Here is a 23572-nt window from a genome sequence, read left to right as displayed (position 1 = left end):
CTTACAGATGACCTATTTTTTCTAGATACAGTGGAGAAATACACACAACTTTATTGCAAGTACTGTAGTCTGCATTGCCACATTATCCTTAAATCCTTTCAATCCTTTTAAACAAATTATTTGTGAGGAGCAAGATAAGGTTTAATGAAGTAGAGTGTATGTTACCTTTTATGATATAAAATATATGTAAAAATACACCTCAAGCAATTTGGTTTCAATTAGACAAATACAAGTTAATAACTAATAAAAATGTGCCTGAAATAATTAGGCACATGTTGTAAGACATATATAAACACTTTCAGACTTGAGCATGCCTTTTTTTATCTTCGTTTCCCTTGAAAGTATAATTTTATTAGAATAGAAAAAGTGTATTTTTCATTAAGTTAAACCTGTTGTTTAGTCTTTATTAAAATATATGTGTATAATTTACATGTCACCTGTCTCTGTTGGTTTCTGAAATGTTCTATTAGGACACATTTTTCTTCTTCCCAGTACAGTTGCTGGAAAATTCCTACTAAAGGAAGTTATTACACTCTGGGTGACAAGCTTTCAACTACACTAAAGGGAAACATACAAGGAGTGATTACAGAGAATTAAATGTATTTAGGGAAATCAGGTACCCACAATCAGATGGAGCAGAGGACATAAATGAGAGGAATTAGTATTTTTGTTTAATTGTTTGAGTCGCAGATGTGTTGCCTCTCCTGCTATTGGCTGAGAGGCTCTTCCTGTGAAACAAGTAGCTCTATGCATAAAGTTAAAAAATGTTTGGCCCCAAATCCTTAAAGATCTTTTTGTACTACTGTCATCAGTGAATGCATAAACTTGAGAGCTTAAAAAGAGACGTGAAAATTGTGGTTTTGTTTCTCTAGCACATGATGGTAATGGAAGATATGCTCAAGGACTTTCTGCTTGGAGAACATCTTCTTTTAGTTGGCAACCAGGTAAGTTAAAAATCTCTTACAATGCATGGAACAAACTCATTATTTAATGATGAAATTAAATCTTCTTTTTGCTTTCTTGAAGTTACATTCATTTCTACTACTGAGGTATTTGACCCAATTTTTAATTCTTTATCTAATAGTGTCCAAGGATTTTATGGGCACTTAACTGTGGAAAATGTAAATGCCTTAAATGTTTTTTACATGGCTATCAGAGTAAAAAGTCAAAACATTAATAACAGAATCACAGAATATCCGGAGTTGGAAGGGGCACACAAAGATCATCAAAGTCCAGCTCCTCACTCTGCACAGGATAGCCTCAAGAATCACACCGTGTACCTTAAAGCATTGTCCAAATGCTTGTTGAACTCTGTCAGGCATAGACCACTTTCTTGGGGAGCGTGTTCCAGGGCCCAGCCACCTTGTGGGTGAGGAATCTTTTTCTAATATCCAACCCAAACCACCTCCCCTGACACAATAATAGTTATATGTAACATCATTACTGTTAAAATCTTCAGTTAATGGCTTTGGTTATCCTTCTTGGCTGTGTATCAAACCCCTCCTTTCAAATCTCCAGTGGTAGATAAGAGATATACACCTAAGTATTATCTAAATCTTTTTGATGACAAAATATTAGATTTCTCTAAAACAGATACAGATTTGTTTAATTCTTTGGCTAGTATCTTTGCTGATGGATACTTCATTTATTTATTTACCAGGTTGTTTTTTTCTTCCATAAAGTAATTTTACTTTGGTTTAGCTTTCCCTGAGCAAGGATACAATAATTTTTAGGCAGATGTTTCTCTTTTTGTTTTGTAATAACCTTTAGAAACAGCTTAACACAAAGTATTAATGATCTAACCTACACAACAAGGAATATAAAATGCTATTTGTTATTAATTTGGATTTATACAGTCTCATCAGTTTAGCGTCCTTGTTATCAGCTTGGATTTACAAAGATGGTATACTTGAAACCTTTCTAGACTTTAGCAGGATGATGCCAGCTTCTCCCAAAAGGTTATTCTTTTCATAAATAGAAGTTGATCTGTTTCTTAAATTGAACAAGATCTATTTATTCTGTTTCACAAACAGTGCTGTCTATGCCAACTTCTGAGTTGGTATTGAGGATGTTATGTCATACAGATTGCCTGCAGGACCTGCTGTCAGGGAGTAGCAGGAGTGGGCTGAACCATGGAGAATGGAGGCAGGGACAATGTCCTTAATGAAAAGTTTTGCAGGAACAGCAAGTCTGGGGACAGCAGCCATGATCACCCAAGTGCCCAGTGGCTGCCAGACAGGCCCATGGGGATGAGGCCGGTCTGAGATCAAGCTGGGAAGTCAAGTCAGCAGGTCCAAGCTGGGATCAGCAAGGAACAGAGCCCAGCATTGCCACAGTGTGGGCTGGGAAGGAACAGAGGAAAGGGTGTGAGGGGAAATGCAGCTCCCAAGGCACAGGGGTCAAAAGGAGTCCCAGTGAGGCTGGAAAACCATGTCAGAGCTGACTTTCAACACAGGCAAATAAAATGCTGGGTGTGGGGGAAGAGCTTCCAGAGCTCAGTGCTACACTCATGGCTCATTTGGCAGAAAATTTTTGAAGACTCTCTGAGTGCAATTATTAGGATATAAGGTATTTTTTCAGCAGTGGTAATTCTCATCTTTAATGTGTGTCACATTTTCTCCAAGCTTTTGAATCTCTAATTGAAAACAGTGTTGCAAGATTTGTCTGGGTTGAAGTATTGGAACATACTGCTTTGATTCTAGACATCAGCTTGGCTGTACCATTAAGTTGGAAAATTAGTTGATTTGCTGTGATTTCTTTTTGGCAAATCAGTAATAAAGGTTTTGTTTTTAATTACTAACACACTTCTGAGTAGTTCCAGGTTTACTCTACTAATTTGTTCCACTGTTTTTATGTGTGACTAAGAAAAGGCCAACAGGCCGTTTCCCTATGAAATACTGTGTTAAGTTTGAAGCACAGTATTTGCCATTCTAGTCTTTTAGGGCCACCTCAATCATTATTGATTTCTTGGGAATGATCCCCAACCATTTAGAAATTACTTGGCTAATTCCTTAAATATATTACTGTAAATTTGTGCAGCATGTGATGAATCACGTTCATGTACTTTAAAAGCAACCATATTACATCAATTATGCTTTCATGCTGCATGTGCAGATAACTCCCCTTTGAAGATATTAGAGTTTTCATCCTCTTTTCATAAAGCATAAAAAGTAGGAATTTTATATTCTGTTCAATGACTTTAACAATTCTGTGTGTATGAGAGCATATGATTTTATCACTGCTTGATACGTACATCAGTGTATACCTGTGTTTCACATTTGGAAGAAACAGATAATGATTTTGTGGAGATACAAAATGCTGTTTTGAGTTCCTTTCTGTTAAACTTCTTGTTGGTGAATGAGTGAATCATTGAAATTCAGTGTAACAATTGACAATTCCAGTAATCTGAACCCCGGTATTTTAAAACATGTGACTAACATCCTTTTGAATGCTTGTATCATTTCCTAGATATTTAAATAAGGTGACATATACCTGTCTGTGTAAGGGAGTATCTCCATTCAACTATGATTTAATATGCAAAGCATAACCTCTAGTCTTTCTTCTGGAGTCTGAATTTAGTTTTGCTTGGTCGACTAAATGTGGTTTTCCACTTTTTCCTGTTTTGTTTTTATAAGACACGTACACACACAAACGCCTGCTAGCTTAGGACATCTCTCTTTTCAGTCTGTAAATGTGGTCTCTTTTGTATGTTGTTTTTAGTTAAGAGCTGACTGATGAGAGTTCTTATACCAAGATTTTTTTCAAGATGATAATTAGTATTTGAGATTCAGTGTATTAGAAATAATTTACTTTGGTGGATGTTAGGGACTGGTTTTCTTAATGAAACTGAGGAGAACGTGAAAACAAGTGATAGATACCAACAGATATTTTTAGATGTTCTCAGCTTCTGAAGTACACCACTTCATAACACTTCTTTCATGTGTGTTCCCTGGGCCTTATATGGCCCCGCATTTCACAGCATTAATGTATTACATGAAATATGGCTTTGTCTAAATATTTATTTACAGTGGTTGTGATTTACTTTGGATGCTAAGTGGAGTGTGCTTCCATTTCATATACAAGCAAATGGGTTTCTTGGAGTTCAGATTATAGATACAAATCTTCAGCTATGAAAAAGCTTCCAAGTACTTTAATTACGGCTTTTAATATTGCTTGCTGAATGAGCTTCTAGACTGAGTGAATGGCCATCTGTAGTTTCTCAAAGCAACTTCTCAAAGCAGCTTCTTCTTTGGTTGGGAGTAAGCAGATACTTATTGCTCTCACACCAACAGGCAAAGAACAGCAAGAGCTCTGTTTTGTTAAGGTTACTTATTCCAAACTTTGCAGTGACTGTTTATTTAGTCATTATATACACCTCTTGCTGTGGCTTCTGAGCTTTATGAGACAGACTGGAGTATTGATTCTTACTACCAAGGAAAATGTTTAGGCTGTGTTTTTGTGAAATTTTTCCTGATGGACATTTCATGGATTGGCCACTACTTGCTATCCTTTACTGTCTTTTCTTTGGATTTCCTTTGGCAAATACGAAAGAAACTATGTTAATAAATAGGATTTGTTTATATGGAAAAGCATGGAAAATACAGTAGCTGAAATGCTTTTATTTTGTCTCACAATTTAAATGTTATATTTAACATTTCCCAAATTGTTGCATTTGGAAGTTCTGTATAGAAATGTGTCGGATGTTTTCACCTTTATTGGTCATAGGTGAGGTCTTGGCTACCATCAGCTGTCTTTGAAGATACCAAACAAAATATTTACAGTTACAAGGGATTTGTGGCCTTCTGCATAGAGAAGGCTTACAGCCCTCTCATTTCTGAATTATTTTACTGTCTTGAAATTCTAAAATACCTAACAGCATGTTAAGCAAAATTGAAATATTTTATTTGATATTGGTCTGTTGCCATGGTTTATTGAATGAACTATTCAGAAGTAGAATGAAAAAATCTATAAAGGTGCTAAATACTGCAAATAATTTGAAAGAAGACCACAACAAAGTCTTTGGAAGCACTTAGTGGAAGTGTTGATATGAGCCCACAGTAGGCTGACTATTACAAATACATTAATTATAACTACTGTGCCCAGCAGAGGGCTATGAAGATGATGAGAGGAATGAAGCATCTCTTATGAGGAAAGGCTGAGGGTACTGGGCCTGTTTATCTTGGAGAAGGGGATCTTATCAATGCATACAAATACATTAAGGGTGGATGTCAAGAGGATGGGGCCTGATTCTTTTCAGTGGTGCCCAGTGATAGGATGAGGGTCAATGGGCACAAACTGGAACACAGAAAATTCCATCTGAGGACAAACTTCTTTACTGTGAGGGTGACAGCGCCCTGGAACATGCTGCACAGAGAGGCCATGGATTTTCCTTCTCTGGAAATATTCAAAACCTGCCTGAACATGATCCTGTGCAACCTGCTGTAGGTGAACTTACTTCAGCAGGGAGGCTGGGCTAGATGATCTCCAGAGGTCCCTGCCAATCCCAACCATTCTGTGATTAAAAGAGCTTAGAAATGTAATGGCCTCCTGGCACATTTGCTAATTTATTTCCCTGATAGAAGAATGTAATTCAATCCTTGCTACTGCCTTTCTTTAACTGAGAGATCAACTTGTGTGAATTCTTGAGCTCCCACTAGGAATTTATTTTATTCTTGAAGAATTTAGTCTTTCTTGAAGACATTTAAAATTACATACTTGACTAGATCTTTCCTTCTAATATAATATTCTTAACTCATTGTGAAATTGAATTAAGTGCAAACTAAGAGTATAATAATAGCAGTCATCAGAAAACTTGAAATAGGAAATGCTTGGCATTTTACCTTTTCTAGAAATATGGGTTCTTGTTTTCCAGCTTAAACTTGTTTAAAGGTAGACAGTTTCCTCTGCAGGCCAAGAATGTATTATCCTAAACCAACTTATTATTATTACTATGAGCATGAAGAAAATGAGCTCCAAATGAGCTAAATGGGGCCAAATATTATGATATTTTTTGTCTGTGGAATTAGGTATGACAAGTTGTGGAAAACTCAGAAAATATTTCTCTCTTACTTGCTACAGTCATAGCAGCATGTGCATGTATGAGAATTGTCATGGTCTTTAAATGTGCCTCTCTGCTTATAGTACTGCTTTCTGTCTTTACACATTAAACTGAAGAACCAAAATTTAAAAAAGAATCAATTGATTGATTTTTATTTTGAATGTTTCTTCACACAGATTCTTTCTTTTATAAATTTTCCATATGCTCCTCTCCATTGGACCACAGATGTCTTATCTCACTGGAAATGTAAATGTATTCAGCTTGACAGGACTTTGGTTTCAAAGTTGTACTTAAAGTCAGAAAAGGGCATAAACTCTACAAGCTTATCTAGACCTGTAGTGAGAGATATATCCAAGGCATTTCATTCATGATTCCTGTCAGGGAATTAAGTTTATTTGTTTTTATGGTGAAAATTATTTGCTGTCACCATAATTCTTGCATGCTCCAGATGATAAACTCAGAATAAAAACCCAAGATACTAAGCCACAGAACACTTGCTTTTCTGACTGATAACTATGTACATTGCTGCTGAGGCAAGACTTAAAACCACCTCTACTTTTGCACAACTATTTTAATTTGTTGCTAACATTCAAGCGAGGTAGCAATGATAGGGTCGATTGCAGTGGTCCTCTGGTAGCAATGTCTAGTGTCTGCTGGTGACATGCCTTCTGTAATTATTAAACTGCATGAATCATAGAATTATAGAATCAACTGGTTTGGAAGAGACCTCTGAGATCCAACCCTTGATCCAACACCACTGTGATTACTAGGTGGTGGCACCAAGTACCACATCCAGTCTCATCTTTAAAACCTCCAGGGATAGTGATCCACCACCTCTCTGGGCAGGCTATGAGTCACATTTGTTCATAACACCTGGAGTGTGTGAAATTGTATCATATAGGTGCTGCTTGTTGCTTTTCTGATAACAATACATTTTTTTATAAATCCGGAAATATAATCCTCTGTTCTAAAAATAGCAATCTCAACCAAAGTGCATGCATTGCAAATGTTTTTGTTGGCAGAAACAGACGAACTGAGGCAATGGAAGGTGGTTCAGTGCCAGACCCAGTGTTAGAAACTGCACAGTAGTGAAACTGGTTTCATTTTCTGAATGTTTTCATTGTTCAGCCATAAGTTTCTGTGATAATGATGCTGTCAATTCAACACTTTCTGTGAAGTAAGAAACTGAGAACTCTGACACAAGAGTTCTGTATACTAAAATTTAATGAGAAGTTGAATTTGTCTTTCATTCCCTAATAATACCATTTTTAAATTAATTCTAAAATAAGATTTCCTAAGGAGAAGAATTATAAACTACTTTTTTACCAGTTTGAAAATTTGTTTTATTCTTTCTGTAATGAAACAAGTGCTCTGCTGTGCAGAGCAGCTGTGCACCAAGGTGGAGAAGGTGTGATTGCAGTGTTTCAGATGAAGAGCAGTATTGAAGAGCACAACATGGCAACCTCTTTAGCTACTTCAGGATGACCTGCAAATCATTTAAAAGAAGATAAAAATGAGGCAGCACAGCTTAGATTTTTTTTTTCCTAAGAGGCCAATTGTTGATTTCAAAAACTTGGTCCAGTTCTTTTGGACTATAACTTTATTGACTTTATTTGAGCTGTGCAGGGGATAAATTAGTCCCATTACTGTGAGGTCTGCATCCTGAATTGCAAAATGCCTCCTGGGGCCTGTAACAACCTTGTTTATGTTTGAAACTGCAGTCACTGCTAGAAGATTAAGTCATTTCATTCTTGGTAGCAAGTGTTTACACTGTCAATTAGAAGAATTTTTAACTAAGGGATTATTTTGTCTTCTGATTGCATTTCTTTTTTCTTATTCATTAGTGCAGATACTTACTTCCCATTTTTCTATTTCAGTTGTCACATATGTCTGATGGAATAAAAATTGTCTAATATTTGCTTTCTGAAATATTTTTATTCCATTCAGCTGAAACACCAACACAGATGTTCTTTTCTCCCTAATTAGCATCTATTTATGTTAAATTAAGTAACTGCAATAGTGCAGTATATAAATACCATGCAGCAAGTGTTAATGGCAAACTCGTTTGCCCTCTGGATGTTACCTTAGGCTGCAATAATTGCAAATTACAGGAGATTATGTTCTGCATTCAGTCCAAGTTCAGCTCAGTCTTTAAGTTTGTTCAAATGAAAGGTAGTTCTGATTCTTTCCACTTAAATAGTTGACTGCTGGCTATGTGGATGTCCAGAAGATCCAGTTTTATCCTTAGCACTCAGGTGAAAGGAGGGTGACTTTGTTGCCATTTTGTAATTTTTTGTTTCTGATGTGCCAGTAAGGCATTGAACAGGGTTGGTTTTCCACATTTCTTGTCCATCTGAAGACTACCAGACATATTCTTTATCCCATGGAGTCAGGTGAATTTAGAATAAAACTGCCTTTTTTAGCCTTACATTAATGCATAATATGTAAGGAACAAACTCATCCAAGCTGTTTTCTGCAGTTTCTTAATGGTGCTAAAGGCTCTTCTGAGTATCTTTGGTCTCTTCCTTCCTTTCTATTATATTGTGACTTCTCAATGGGGTAGCCAAGACAAAGAGAAATGGTAACTTGTTATGAAGTAGGAATGTAGAGGGATGGAATCAAAAAGCTCTGATGTGAACTTTGCTCCAGCTACTATTGCCAGCCATGGATTTTATGTGGTACACCACAGCCTTTATGAAGGCACACAATGTACTCTCTGAAGCATTTCAGTCTAGAAGTTGGGAAATGTTAACATGTTTATAATAATTAAAACCTGGAGGGAATGCCTTTTGGCTTTTGAATACTGCATGCACCTTCTAAAAAATGTATGATGTTTTAAATTGAGGTATACTTAAATAAAAGGAGCTGTGCAGAGTCTGGCAAGATCCACAAATAAAAATGAAGAAAGGGTGAGGTGTGGTCATGGCACAGCTCCCACTGACTTCGCTGAGTTACTTTAGTAACTGTGCTTTTCACCTTCCTCCACAGTGGTCCGTGACCATGCTTGTGTCCTCCTGAAGGTTCTCAGGAGTGAGGTGCTCTCCTCCTAATAGCCTTGGTGATAACAACCTGAATAGAAATATACAAAACGATGTCCTCTTTCTATTGGAATGGGAGAGGAAGAAAAAAATAGAGCAGTGTTACTTTGTAGTTGGGAAAATACTCTTTTCAGGCATAATTCTAAGAATTTATCATAAGCATAAAAGCCACATCCACTTTTGGTTAATGCACATGAAAGCCATTTTTTTTTAAATTACAGAAACCACATTGTTTGATATTAAGTATGTTTTACATTGATTCAATATGTTGATCTATTTCATCATCTTTGTACTTGTCACAGCTGGCTGGGGTCCCACTCTGCATCGAAATAGGATATGCAATCTGCCTGGGATTGGTACAGAAAATGTGTGCAGACATCTGCCCAGCCATCTTAACTCTCTTAGGAAAGGAAGCTGCTTTTAGCATGGGTGTTTTGTGCTTGACTCTAGATGTATTCTTGTTTATCCCCCCATTTATGACTTTAAGTATCTGCCTGCAAGGCTCAGGAAACACATATGAATAAAACTGTCCATGTACACCAATAGGAGATTCTTAGCCTCTTTCTGGTTACTTTTAATGCTTAAAAAATTTCCACACTTGCATATTTCCCCCCGAATGGGTATGTCCTCATTCCTGCAAGCATCTGTGAGTGCTATTTCATCCCCTTTCAAAGCAGTAGAGAACTGTTTCTAGTCACACTTTTCAAAAAGGACTGATGAAAGATATTAAGCATGTTGCAGCTTCTTACTTACACCTATGTGTAAATCTGTAGATTCTTCTGAAGAATCAGATGGAAGAAGCTTTGTGAGGAGGCAGGTGGCAGAGCACTAACTTGAGCTGGCTCTCCTGTCTGGAGTCAAGTCTGCAGTAGAATGTAGGTAGTTCTATTTTTGTCTGCTCTGTGGTGTTTTTTACTCTGCCTTCGTGGTGAGAACTCTCTTTCTGTGATTTCAGCTATTACACATATGTGCATGATTCTCCATTCTCATAAATGTAGTCAGATGAGAGACTCTGGTCCCATTTTAAGAAGCTTAAAGAGTTTGCAATTCTGCATCTGGCAGTTACCATCATTCAGCTAGAACTTATAGTCATAAATGTCATAACTTGCAGCTCTGAATGCTCTTACTCTGTTTGAGTGCCAAGTGAAACAGATTAGTGAATCTCAAGTTGGTTTAATCTAATCTTTTTAATCTTTCTGTGGGTTATATTTGTCTTCTTTGCTTTGCATTGATGTGGACTACTAGGTGCATTCATGCAGTCATAGAGAGAATCTCAGCGGAGGGACAGAGTCTCATCAAACAGCTTTTGGCTGGGCTACAGTTGACCTTGTTTTTCTGCTATTTCATTTTCTTTTTCCTTTGCAACCCCTGTCAATCTCACTGGCATTCTGAGCTCCCATGGCTGCAGCCACATCCTTGCAGGAAGGATAGGAATTTCTGCATTTGAACTTGTCATCTTTGTCTGCATCTACATTAGCATTTTAGACCTGATCAAGAATGTACTTTTCAAGAGAATCTCCTTACTGCAGTTTGATGCAGGACCTGAGTTCTCTTAGGATAAGACTAAAGTGGAGGATGTTCTCCAGCAACACACATAATTCATGCTCTTTGCTAATTTCTTCCATGGGACCAGGTTAGGCCTGGACTGAAATACCAGCTCCTAAACAATTTTATAGGACACACCCAGGTGTTGGTAACACCTGATTCACTTCATAAATCCACTGTCATTGTTTTGTGCAGCTTGCTAATGTGGATATCCTACAATAGGACAGTTAGAGATCAGTTTTATCTCCAATTGAATTCTGATTCCACCTGGGTCTTTTTTAGTACCTCCAGTGGAATGGGATCAGCAAATATCACCCAGGCTGTGCTCAAACTCCATGTGACAGTCATAGGATGTTTCCTATAACCACGGAGAATTACCTTTTCCTATTAAGTGCAATACAACTTTCTAGCATTGACATCTCTGCAATACCTTTGAGAAATAAAAAGTGTGGAAAAAACTGCTATTAGTTAAAAGACGCAACAGCATGAGTGAGCTAACTCTAGGGACATAATCCTATCTCTGGATGTCTCTAGTAAGCCTGATAAGTATTTTTCACATATATATAAAATAAAACATGTGTCATTAAATTGTCTTTAGAATTGTCTGAAGTGGATTGAAGTTGTATATTTCTAAAAAGGAATATGGAGAGTATTGTAGCAGCTTTGGCAAGTTGTCTTCTCTTTGTTTATAGCTCTTTAAATCTGTATTATCTCTTAGTATTATATTTGTAGTATTATATTTGTTTATTTGTTGCAGGGTGTCGGGAAAAACAAGGTTGTTGACAGATTCCTTCACCTCCTAAACAGGCCCAGAGAGTATTTACAGCTGCATAGGTAAGAATGTGTTGTATTTTCCTTCTTTGTGTTTATATTCTAATTTCTCATATTTTAAAACTTGTGTTTTTGAAGTTTAAGGTGTTTTTACTGTTTGAACAAAGACCCTGTTACAGAAGAGGCACACAGACCACAGGAATGTTGCAGAGGCAATAAGGTCACATGTTGAGGAGGGGGTACAAGAATATAATGCAATCACATCGTTTAATGTAAGAGAAAGTAGAAGTCAGAGTGTACTGATGTTGAACTTGGTTGAAGAAATGTGTAATATATTTTGTTGTCATTCCTGAAGAAATTTCCCTAAGCATGAAGTATTTTGTGAGGGAAAAATTTAAAGGTGCTTGTTTGAACATATCACTCATCAGACAAGAAATATTTTACATAGTGAAGACTCTTTCGCTTCTTTCCTTTGGCACTTGTGCTAAGCACATGCATTTCTTTCTCACCCATGAACATTTGGATTAGAAAATTGCATCACAAGCTAAAAAATGGACTTCATGACAAGAATTGAAAACAATTCAAAAGCTGGAATAATAGAGAATTATCTGCCTATTTTTTATTACATTAACTTGAAATCAATCGACATAAAGACTAAATATGTCTAGAAGACTCATTTTTGCTTGAACTGCATCCTATTTCAGTTTCATTCCTAATCTTTACTTCTTTGTCTTCAACTCCCTAGTTTCATCACCCTGCCTCTTTTCATTATCACTGTTTTTTAAATAGGGCTAATAAAAATGTTGATCTTTAGTATTTTGCCTTTTAACAACACTGTCTCTGTTACACTTTCTTTCTCAGTTTCTCACCCAGCTTTTTGTTCTCAAATGTCTTGTTCCTGTGTTCCTGATACTCGGATAGCTCTATCTCACTACTTTTCTACTGCTGTTTTCCTTTATACTACTTCTTCTAGACTTCTGTCACTCCTTTGTGAAATACTGCTTTTGTGACCTCCTACTTTCAGTTTTATGTTAACTTTCCTGGCGTCTTCTCTGTTTGGTGCAGCCACCAACTCCTTCTGGATAAAATACACTGCCATTTTTCCAAATCCCAATTAGTTCGCAAAGTGCTACAGTATTTCTTTCTTTCTGTGTGTTCTCCAGTGATCAAGCAGAGCAGTGCTTTAATATGAATTCAGATAGCTCAGGAGAACATTGTATAAGCACAGTGTTTGGGGTGATTGTGGGGCCGTGGAATATATTGGTTGCAGCTTGCTGGTTAATGCATCACTAGGAAAAAAATGTGCTTTTATTGTCTTGTCAATACAACCTTCCATAGTCTGTAAAGTACTGCTTGTGATAACAGGGTTTTAGAGAGAGATTGAAGTAGAAAATGAAGCAGAAAATGATGAGCTGTCCTATGCAGTTCTACAAAATTATTTGTGAATATAGAAAAATCAGAAATCTCTATTTCCTGAGTAACATTTTTAAATTCTTTTTGAAGAACTCAGTCTATATAATACTTTGCTTAGCTTTACAGGGCATTTAAACAAGGATTATAGTATTGTTAGTGCACTTCTGGATTGCAAACAAAAATAAGAGCAACTTTACAAAACCCTCCCAAAACAGTTCACTAGTAAGCTTTTACATTTTTTGAGGGGAAAATTCAGTCAGTAGCTTATGGCATAAATGTATCTTACTAGAAAATATGCTGGAATATTGTTATGGGTTCACCTAGGTGGGCCTAAATTTGGGTTCTGAAGTTCAGACTAGGCCGAAGCTGTCAGCTGACTTGAGCTGGTCTGAGCTAACAGCTGACCTCTTTTAGCCAGTAATCTTGTATTCCATACCACATTACTCTTCATCTTTAATAGCCCTGTGTGTTTTTGTAGATTTCCTAGCTGGTACCTTTAGGCGTGCCGAGGAAATATTTCTAAATATAATACTTTAGTGGTGCTTATATACCTGAAAAAAATGAGAAATTGAACTTTCCAAGAATGCATTGTAGTTGACTACCTTGTAAGGGAAAGGAATAATTTTATTGCTTTTTTCATGAAAAATAGGGAGGTGATTCAGTGAAAGATGAAGGTGGATGTTCTCTGCCCTTTCAGAAATGTGTTTGACAGATGGTACTTCATTAGTCCTTGGAATCTGGGTTACAGACTCCCTAGTTCCACTTCAACTAGTCTCTCTGGGAATTAGTGTACACTTTTTAGCTGCATATCCTGAGTCTCTGAGTTTTGAGGTGGTGAATCTGTTAGAAAATGGATGGCATCGTGAGTTCCTGAGTTTGCCCATAACGACTGTCCCTTCACACAGTTAGCCATACAAGGAGGAATAGGCATGTATGTATAGTAATGCCAGAATGCAGTGGGTGTTGCAACTGAATAATGTAATATCTGTTGTAGAGCAGAGACATGTATCCTTAGCTATAAATGTTCTTGTTGCTTGGTATAATTAAGTTGCAGCCAGAGAAGAAACTGCTACAGTGGAAAGAAAGAGTTTCAGAGTTATTATACTGAAGACCTTTAAAAAATGTAGTGTTATGTAATGAATAAAAATAGTTAATAAATAACAAACAAAAATAATCAGACAATATCAAAAGTATTCTGATTTATAAATCTAATTCCCATTTTTTGAAAACTGTTTTTTTAAATATTATTTAAATGCCAGAATCCTGAAGATATTCCAGAAACATTTATATTCAATAGTTTGTGTATAAGGGGGAAATACACCGTCGTGTAGTGTAATACAGGTTTGTTATGCAGTGTAATTGTCTTACAGAAGAATATCTCACCCTTTTTGACTAGAAACAGGAACATAACAGAACTAAAAGTGCTGTTAAATCTGTTTTGGTTGTTGTTTGGTTGGTTAGGGTGGGGTTTTTTGTTGGTTTGAGGGTTTTTTACTGTCTTGATGAAACTGTACGAAGTTCTGCTGATGTAACTCTACATATGTTCAAGGACATACAAGCAGGGACTATTTGCCTCATTCAGTGAGCTATTACCAGGAGTAATTTTAAAATCTCACATTTTATGTGTTACACTTCTAGATGATGAAAGGAGATAAAAGACAGAAAAAATAGTATGTTTTTCCTTAAACTTCCTTTCTGACATCTGTATTTACTTACTCTTCAACTGGTTCACATGGGAAGAGTCAGCTTGACCCTAAGGTTTTGATTGCTTATGGAGGTTATAAATCCTTCTCCTTAACCTTTCTTACAGCAACTTATCAAGAAATTTAATTTTCTTGAAATTTGTAAGTCTAAAATCATTTAAGTACCATAAACTGGAAAATTTTAATGCAAGGAAGCTGTTGTTACGTTCAATGACAGAAATTAAGAAAAATGTTTGCTTAAAAGTTACTCAAGAAGTTAGCTGCTTTCTCTTGCATATTTCCTAATATTAAGAGCTGATCAGGAGTTGACCATCTCTCTCGTCTCGTTAATTGTGGGGTTATAGAACTCTTTTTGAAAAGGGTAGTTTGGCATAGGCTCGGCATGTCTTCTCTCTAGGACTGCACTTATGAAGCATTTTACTGCTTTTCTGTGTTAAGGATGACCTTTCATCTGCCAGGATTTCCCTGTCACGACTTTTGTACAAGAATAAGTTTCAGCAGAGAAATCCCAAATTTTGTTTACCCTTCTGGGATGGTTATCTCCATTTTGTCCATCCAGGACACTGTCTGCAGAATAAACAACATCTTTACCTTGTCTAATGTTAAACTTTAAGGTTTTACTGCTTTCACCTTGAGCATGCATTCCTCATGCTACTAGAAAGGTGAAAATCTATGAGACCTATGCAGTCATGACCCAGTAAGAGGTCTTCAGAGTAATTCAACATGTACTGGTTTTACAGCCAGTAACTAAAAACTGGCTGTAAGAAGCTTTGATGTTCTTCAAGTACATGTAACACAGAGTCAAATCTTTGTGTTGCTCCTAAATTAGTGAACTCTGGACAGCTTCAGCCTTTTATGAACCTTTCTGTTACTACTTTTGCTATCTCATGTGAATGATGCAGAAAGAATTTTCTAGTCATAGAATCATAGAATCATAGAATCGATTGGGTTGGAAAAGACCTTGGAGATCATCTAGTCCAACCCTTGGTCCAACTCTAGCCCATTTACTAGATCATGGCACTCAGCGCCACGTCCAATCTCACTTTAAAAATCTCCAGGGATGGTGAATCCACCACCTCTCTGGGCAGCTCATTCCAATGCCTGATTACTCTCTCTGTAAGGATTTTTTTTCTGATCTCCAACTTAAATTTCCCCTGGCAGAGCTTGAGCCCGTGCCCCCTTGTCCTATTGCTGAGTGCCTGGGAGAAAAGACCAGCCCCCACCTGGCTAGAACTTCCCTTCAGGTAGTTCTAGACAGTGATGAGGTCACCTCTGAGCCTCCTCTTCTCCAGGCTAAACAACCCCAGCTCCCTCAGCCTCTCACCATAGGGCTTGTGCTCCAGTCCCTTCACCAGCCTTGTTGCTCTTTTCTGGACTCGCTCCAGCACCTCAGTATCTTTCCTGAACTGAGGGGCCCAGAACTGAACACAGTACTCAAAGTGTGGCCTCACCAAAGCAGAGTACAGGGGAAGGATCACTTCCCTGGTCCTGCTGGCCACGCTATTTTTGATACAGGACAGGATCCCATTGGCCTTCTTGGCCACCTGGGCACACTGTTGGCTCATGTTGAGCTTCCTGTCAGTTAGTACTCCAAGGTCCCTTTCTGCCTGGCTGCTCTCCAGCCACTCTGTACCCAGTCTGTAGCGCTGCAGGGGGTTGTTGTGGCCAAAGTGCAGGACACAAAAATCTGAAGTTAATTTTGGTAGACTCAATTGGTGTTTCATGGGATCAGGAGAAATATTTTCATGGAAACTAGTAATCACAGAATCACAGAATATACTGAATTGTAATCGACAAACAGGGATCACTGAAGTCCAACTCCTGGCTCTGCGCAGGACCATCTCAAGAATCACACCATGTAGCTGAGAGCATTGTCCAAACACTTCGGCTTGATGCTGTGACTACTTCTCTAGGGAGCCCATTCCATTGTCCAACCACCCTCTGGGGGAAGAACTTTTTTCCTAATATCCAACTTAAACCTTCCCTGACAGAGCTTCATGCTGTTCCCTCTGGTCCTGTCACTGTCCACCAGAGAGAAGAGATCAGTGCCTGCCTCTCTGCTTCCTCTTATAGGGATATCTTCCTTTACTATTCTTTACTGTATCTTTATTGTTATTATTCTTTATTATATCTTGCTTTTTTATTCCCTCGTGATAATATCTTGCTTTAAATTACAAAGTCCCTTAAACCAAGAAGATTCCACAGAAAGAAGAAAAAAATACAAAACTTTAGAGAGCACTCAGGCAAAAACATGTGCCCTGTTAAAACTGTAAAATCCTTCTTAGCACTGATGAGAGTAATAGATAAATATAAAACTGTAAGCTCCCAGCTTTCCTGCATAAAAAATGTCAGAAGTATCATGACTTTAAACTGTTGTCTTCTTTGATGTGATTAAAAAAAAAGATTAATTTTACTTCTCTTATCATCAAATTAGTAACTAATGGCATACAAAGAATGGTTTTGCTGGAGTAAAATGTTCCTTATCTGTCATTTAAACATCAAAGTTTGCAGGTATTTAGAAATCACACTCTCAAGCTGGTTTTTGTATTTTAATTAGAATGATTTCTCCTTCCTGAAGTAACTGTTCTTATGTAGACTGTATTACAGAACTGCAGCATTTATCCTTTTGTTTTCAATGAAAGCTTGATTTATGGCTCCAGTTTGGGGATTAGGGCAGTTTTTGTTATGTTTTTTTAAAATTTGTTTGTTTTGAGAAGGTTTTCGCTTGAGTTTTTTTGATTGTGAAAAGACCTCTGATAAAAAGTTTCTAACAATCTTAGATTCAGACTAGAAAGATGTAAAATTCAGTTACTTTTTGTGGTAGTTTAGGGTGGTATAAATGCTAAAGGCATGCAAGTTCATATATATGCATCAAGTTTTTGGAGTCATACGGTGTTCTCTGATCTTAGCTTTCATCAAAATACACTGCTAGACTTTAATACACGAGCATAAAAAATGGAAAAAATATTTATATGTAATTTATTCTGAAATACTAATTTAGGCAAATAAGAAGAACTGCAAAAATACTGTGGAGAACATAGTATCAATGCAAGAGCTGTGAAAGCTGCCACCTCTGTACTGCTGGGGTTGGATTTGTTTCAAGTTATGTAGCCAAAACGAACAACTGGTACCAGGAAACCTCTAAAATTGTCATCTGCCATCATGAGTTGTGGGGCTCCTTATTGCTCTGACAGTACACAAACATCCCGCTGTCCTGATAGTCCCTTTGCACAAAATTAGTTGCAAAGAGAAAGAACATCTGTGTTCCAAGCAACACATTTGCTGGCTTCAGGAAAGCATGACATTTGTTTTTCTTTGTCTGTACCTTTGCTTCAGAGGTTGGTATACATTACACTCCTCATTTTTTTGAGATATTCAGAACCTGTCTGGACATGGTTCTGAGCACCTTGCCTCTAGGTGGTCCTGCTTTAGCAGGGGCTTTGGACTAGATGATCTGCTGAGGTGCCTTCCAATCTCAACCACTGTGATTCTCTGATGTCATGACATTTCTGCAAGACAGCAGCTGGGTGACCCTAGCTAGCTGTTATACTAGGTGTGTTGTAGTAATGTATCTTGCAAAATCAAAATTGTTCAGTGGTTTTAAAAAAAAAAGTTAAAATAAGTTTATCTTGTCATCATAAAATTATATGATCCAGCAGAAGTTGTTCCATGTGGGCTGTCCATTTGCACTGTGCTTGGCTGATCCTCAAATGTGTCAGTATGGAACAGTAGTTAAAGTTGGGGGAATTAAGAAACAGCTTCAGACTCAACATTATTTTCAGAACAAGAATAATAAAAACAGTTTGTGTAACATGATTCTTTGATAATTTCAAGATCATTTATTTATTGTTATGATAAGAGTGTAAATAACAAGTGGGTGTTAAGCAGAAGTTTCTCAGATATGTTTTCTGGCTTCAGGCTGTGTTGGCCACAGATTAGCTGTAGGAGATGCAAAATTTGGAGCCCACCATCTCCTCTGCAGACAGTTCATCACAGACATTCCTCTACACAGTTGAAAATGGCCAGGAATGAGAAGTACTGATTGTTTTCCATTGCTATGGGAACTTGGTTGCTCTCAGCTTGTGGGAGAACTGGATCCCTTTCTTCCCTGAGCTGCTACAGTTGTGGCCACTGAAGTTGTGATAGATGAAACTAGTCAACTTCAACTCTAATGTTTTCAGTATGTAGATCTGCATAACAACATTGCTGTAGCTTACAGAAATAGAAGCTTTTGATGAGTAGACTGCAGAGTAATCTACATCAATAATTTATTGATGGCATATGACTGGATTTTCTGCTGCTTGGAGCCTCAGTGAATGTGCAGAAGACAGGAAGTGATTAGTTCTGTTCCAGTGTTCCCTTTCTGTATATGAAGAAAATAATTTTTTATGAAATTAGTTTATTGTCAAAAAGGATAATACAAATCTTCATAAAGTCGTATGACAAAAAGAGAATGTTTTTTAGTGTATGAGGGTTGTTCTCTGTAAGGTCAAAAAAGTTAAAACTGCTAGTAAGTACAATTTGATGCCTCTTCATGAAAATAGAGAGTGGAGGAAGTTTTCTTCTTTAGCATTTAAATATAACAAGTTTTGCCCCTAAATTTACAATGTTAAATCTTAGTTCTCCATTAGTATCTTTTCTTACAAGCTGACATAACTTGTTTTTCACTTTTCTAGGCAGTGACATACATGCTGAAGCAATTTGGCTTTGTTGTAAATTTGATGTTTTTCACTGTCAACAGAATACTAATTGCTATAGAAATTATTTTTTTTAATCTGAGACTATTACTGTTATTTTAGAAGATATTACACTGCCTTATTCTATGTGTCCTAATATTACATTTTCTTTCAACAAATTTTCCTAGGATATGGCATCTTCCTGTTAAAGTTACAATGTTTATTCTAGTGACTGATGATTGGAAAGAGTGATGCAGAGTTCATTTTAAAAATCTACTACATTTTGTGTTGTGCCTTTTCTAGTTCCCTAATAAATTACAGTAATCTGATGATATTTCTTTCCAAAACTTACCTGAATTTCAATATGTTATCCTTTTCAAAATAAACATAATTTTGTTGTGATCTTTAACAATCAAATTATTAAGAGGTTTGGGGTGGGAAAATGATCTTGTGGTGTCCCTACAAGCAATACTTACTACAAACTGTCCATTAATCTTTAGATCTTAATTTTCTTTCCCTCTTTTTCAGCACACATAATCACTATAAAATCTGATTACCTGTTTCCCCTATTGAGATAATTTAAAACTACCCTTTCAGCTTTATTGACTTCAGATTTTTTAAATTCTAATTTAAGCGGTTGTTTCAGAAGGAATAGCTTCCTTTGCCCAAAACACAGGTGGATACTAGAATTATAGTGTACTTATTCTCAGAATTGCATTTGATGATCTTCTCTTGAAAAAATATAGGAGCACATGAAACGATTTAAATGCTGATATAGCTCTGTAGGTCTGTTTTTAAAAATGAATGATACAGAAAAGCCATCTCTGCAGTGAACTGCTGAAGGAAGTGCCCTGTAGCTGCACTGGTTTATTTGAGGAATCCACTGAGCACAGCAGAGGTGTGTGTGTATGTGTTGTCCTTTGGTTTGTTGGCAGCCACAAAACAAAAGGCTAGGTAGTATTTCCTCATGATTTTGAGCCATGAATGTCTAGAATATTTTCTTTTAATGTTGTACCTTGTAGTGTGTGCTTTATGTAGCTCAGGTTTGGAAATAAATAATAATATGACATATTTTTGTTAAAAATATTTATGTTGTGAAGCACTGAGTGTATTGACTAGCATATAATAGGTGTCTTTATGTTTTTTCACTCCTGTTTTCTCCCCCTTAAATACATTTTCAGTCAATACAGAGTTGCAGTGCAAAGCTTGCAAGATTTCATGCCATCTAATGGTCTCTGTTTCCAATGTTAGTTTTTCATCAGCTGTCTGACTAGCTCTGCTATTGTCAGATTCCATGTGTTAGAGAGCTACTTCATTTGTCTTTTTGTAGGAATTGAATTCAACTTCAATATCCTGCTGGTTGGTATGGAGAAATACCCCAGGTTTGAAGATCCTGTTGTTTCATTTTCCTCTAAAGCCGAAGTAACAGTTTCTCCCTGTGTACTCAGTGGAATGTATTCTTACACACAATAAGGGGAGCTATAAGGTGTCATGTTTCTTTATTTATGAACTTTACAGTTAGAGTAAGTGAATTTCTTATGTTATTATAATAAATTAAATGAAACGTTGCATCTGGTTTTGACAGATGGATCATGGATAAGTAATTGTGTAACTTTAGATTTAACCATATAACATGAATTAAGTGTATAATTCCCTTTGACCTTTCTTCTGCCACCTGCAGTCATACTGATTAATGAGTACCATTATACTCCAAATAATTCTTGAATTTTAAACAAACTTATGTCCTACTGAGAAGCTATAACAGCCTAGAAGAAAAAAAGGTGGATTTAATTATCAGTGCATACAGATAAGTCAAAAAGGCTCAAAACAATGTAATTTTTAATAGGGAAATGAGACAGCTGGTTGGCTTTTCAGACATTTCAGAATTTCCTAAACATAGTAGTCAGATCATGCAATGCAATGGTTGAATGATACGTTGGCTAAAGAAATTAATTTGCAAATGTCAGAATCAGGCAGATTGATTCTTTGTGTTAAGGTTGCCTACTCTTCATCAGGATAATCCATGAGTGGATCAGCTAACCAATTAACAGCTTCAAATGGCCCTTGGCCTAATTATTTTTCAAATACTCTTTAAAATTAGGTCACAGCAGATGAGTATATTCATGTCTGATTGACATGTAATTGACATATATATCTATGTACCTAGGTATTTAGATAACAGATGTATCACAGAAATGAAGAACAACCGTTATTTGAGTATATATTCTGCATCTCTGATTTTAACTACTGTAAAGTGGGCGAATAAGAGGAAGGCCGGATGTGAGTTTGGTTTATATAAACTTGTTACTGTGAACACAGTTTAGCTGAGGCCCTGACACTGTGTCCTGTATTTGGACATAAGCCTGCTTGGGTACTCAAATACTAAAATAAAGCATTGGAATACTTTTTGTTAAGTTAGATGATAACAGTTTCTGAGGTTGATGGAAATTTCTCTTGCCATGTCTCGTACTTCTTTCCTGGAAAGAAAGCATTGCTCTCAACGAAACAATAACTGTGGCAGGAGTATGTCTTGAGTATGTGTACAGAACTCAGAAAAAGCTGCCTTTAGGGTAACTAGTGCAACAGTAGCAAAAAAAAATAAATACAGTGATGTGAGCTAATAAAAAAACATGGAAAGAATTTTCTAAAGTCCCACTATGAATAGAGTAGTACTGTCAGAGGAGTTGCTGCATTTCAGTAGTAAAGTTTTGTTGTCGTTGTTGTTGTGGGGGCTTTTGGTCTGGTTTTGTTTTGAGGATGGCTTCCTTCGTAAAAATAAAATTATATTCTTAGGAAAGGCATTAGTGAGCTTTTTGTACTTTTCTTTTGCATTCAGGTGAAGACAAAATCTATTCAATTGAGTAAGATGACAGTATGTCAGACAGCTTTTCTTGCTTCTTTCTACATTCCTACAGTCTTGCTTCTTTGTGTCAGAACTATTTTTGTCTTGGGTGCCAAATAGGATGCAATTAGAAGGCTTTGATATTCTTGTCTTTGTAAGAGCCTAGTTAATATTAAGGTGCTAACACTACTGAGTGAACATGAATTGCACCTTTTAGTTCCCTTCCTGTGGGAATTTGAGTGCCAGACATATTTTACGTTTAGGAAACTCTGCATGCCATGTTTTTGAAAAAATATTTCAGACTTAGCATATTTTTATTTTTCTATATTTCAGTGCTTTTACATAATTCATTACATAGTGAAAATTTTAGAAGAAAAAGCTCTAAGGGTACAATTATTTTTAGACATTCTTCACTCTGGGTCATGTTAGGTTTCTGAAGAACAGAAATTAATGATATCTAATTGTATAGCTTATGTTTCTGAAAGGAAAATAACATTGATGTGTAATAACCCTGGCAAAATAATTTTTATATACACGTCTGAATGTTATAGCCTAAGCAAGTGCAGGAGTTTTGCATTAACTTAAGTCATCAAGCCAATGGAGTTAATATTTAGCTTTATATTTAATTTCTGTAATACATTGCAAATCCCCCAAAATATTCCCTTGAAATATTAAGGCTGAATATCAACAAAATAGAAGAAAGATAAAATAATTTTAAGAATTAGAAGCTAGAATTAGGAGGCCAACTTTTATACTTTCTGTATTTTTTTCTGATTTATACTACTTTTATAATAGCACTTAAATAAACCAAAAGCTCATGGAGTGTTTATTTTTCCCAAAGATCTGTCTTCTCTGAAGAATGAGATCATCCTGAGGATTTGTGTGGGCTGCTGATGGTACTAAGCACAAATCAGTATTCCATGTCAAGGGGGGTTATAAGTAATCTCTGCAGAGCCAGAGGATTAACTAGCTCACCAAAAGTAAAATAAACTGGTTTGTGTTGCAGTAAAACATCATTTGACATTTCAGTCTTTTCTTGCGTCATCACTTGTGACCATCCACACCACCACTAGAGATTCTAATTTCCTGATGTGTTCTGTCACTTTACTTTTTTCATGCATTGGCCTCTTAAGTGCAAATTTATGATCTGCAACGCATCCTGTAATGCTTCATCTTCTTTTATATTATGCTTGGTCTTTGCTTTCTTCAGACTCTCCATTTTCTTACCTTTCTATTATTTTAGAGAGATCACAGTTCAGGTTTGACAAATCCTTCCCCTCTTTGCCTTGGATTAGTTCCTCAGAGTGTTTTTCCAGGAGTTATTAGTAACCTGTGACTGTGACTTCATATACGCTGGTTTACACATTTTAAAATTCTTGTGTCTGCAACTGTATAGGCTTGAACCAGAAATGTTAACTGATAATGGAGGTAGGCTGATGCATACAGTCTGAGAATTTAGTCCCTAAAACAATGTGTGTTCAAGAAAGAAAAATCATTGGTTTGTTGTTATATTTGGATGCGTTATT

General features: G+C 36.6%; 1 protein-coding gene across 1 annotated transcript in view; it reads left to right on the top strand.

The window, feature by feature from the left end:
* VWA8 (von Willebrand factor A domain containing 8) overlaps positions 1 to 23572 on the top strand; it is a 184299-nt gene that overhangs the window by 76771 nt on the left and 83956 nt on the right. Inside the window, 2 exon segments of the mRNA XM_071550531.1 lie at positions 873 to 944; positions 11399 to 11475. Of these exon segments, the coding sequence (XP_071406632.1) occupies positions 873 to 944; positions 11399 to 11475 (149 nt within the window).

This window comes from Pithys albifrons, chromosome 1, assembly GCF_047495875.1.
Source record: "Pithys albifrons albifrons isolate INPA30051 chromosome 1, PitAlb_v1, whole genome shotgun sequence".
NCBI lineage: Eukaryota > Metazoa > Chordata > Aves > Passeriformes > Thamnophilidae > Pithys > Pithys albifrons.
Note: the sequence above shows the minus strand (reverse complement) of the source record. Positions and strands in the feature narration are given on the sequence as shown.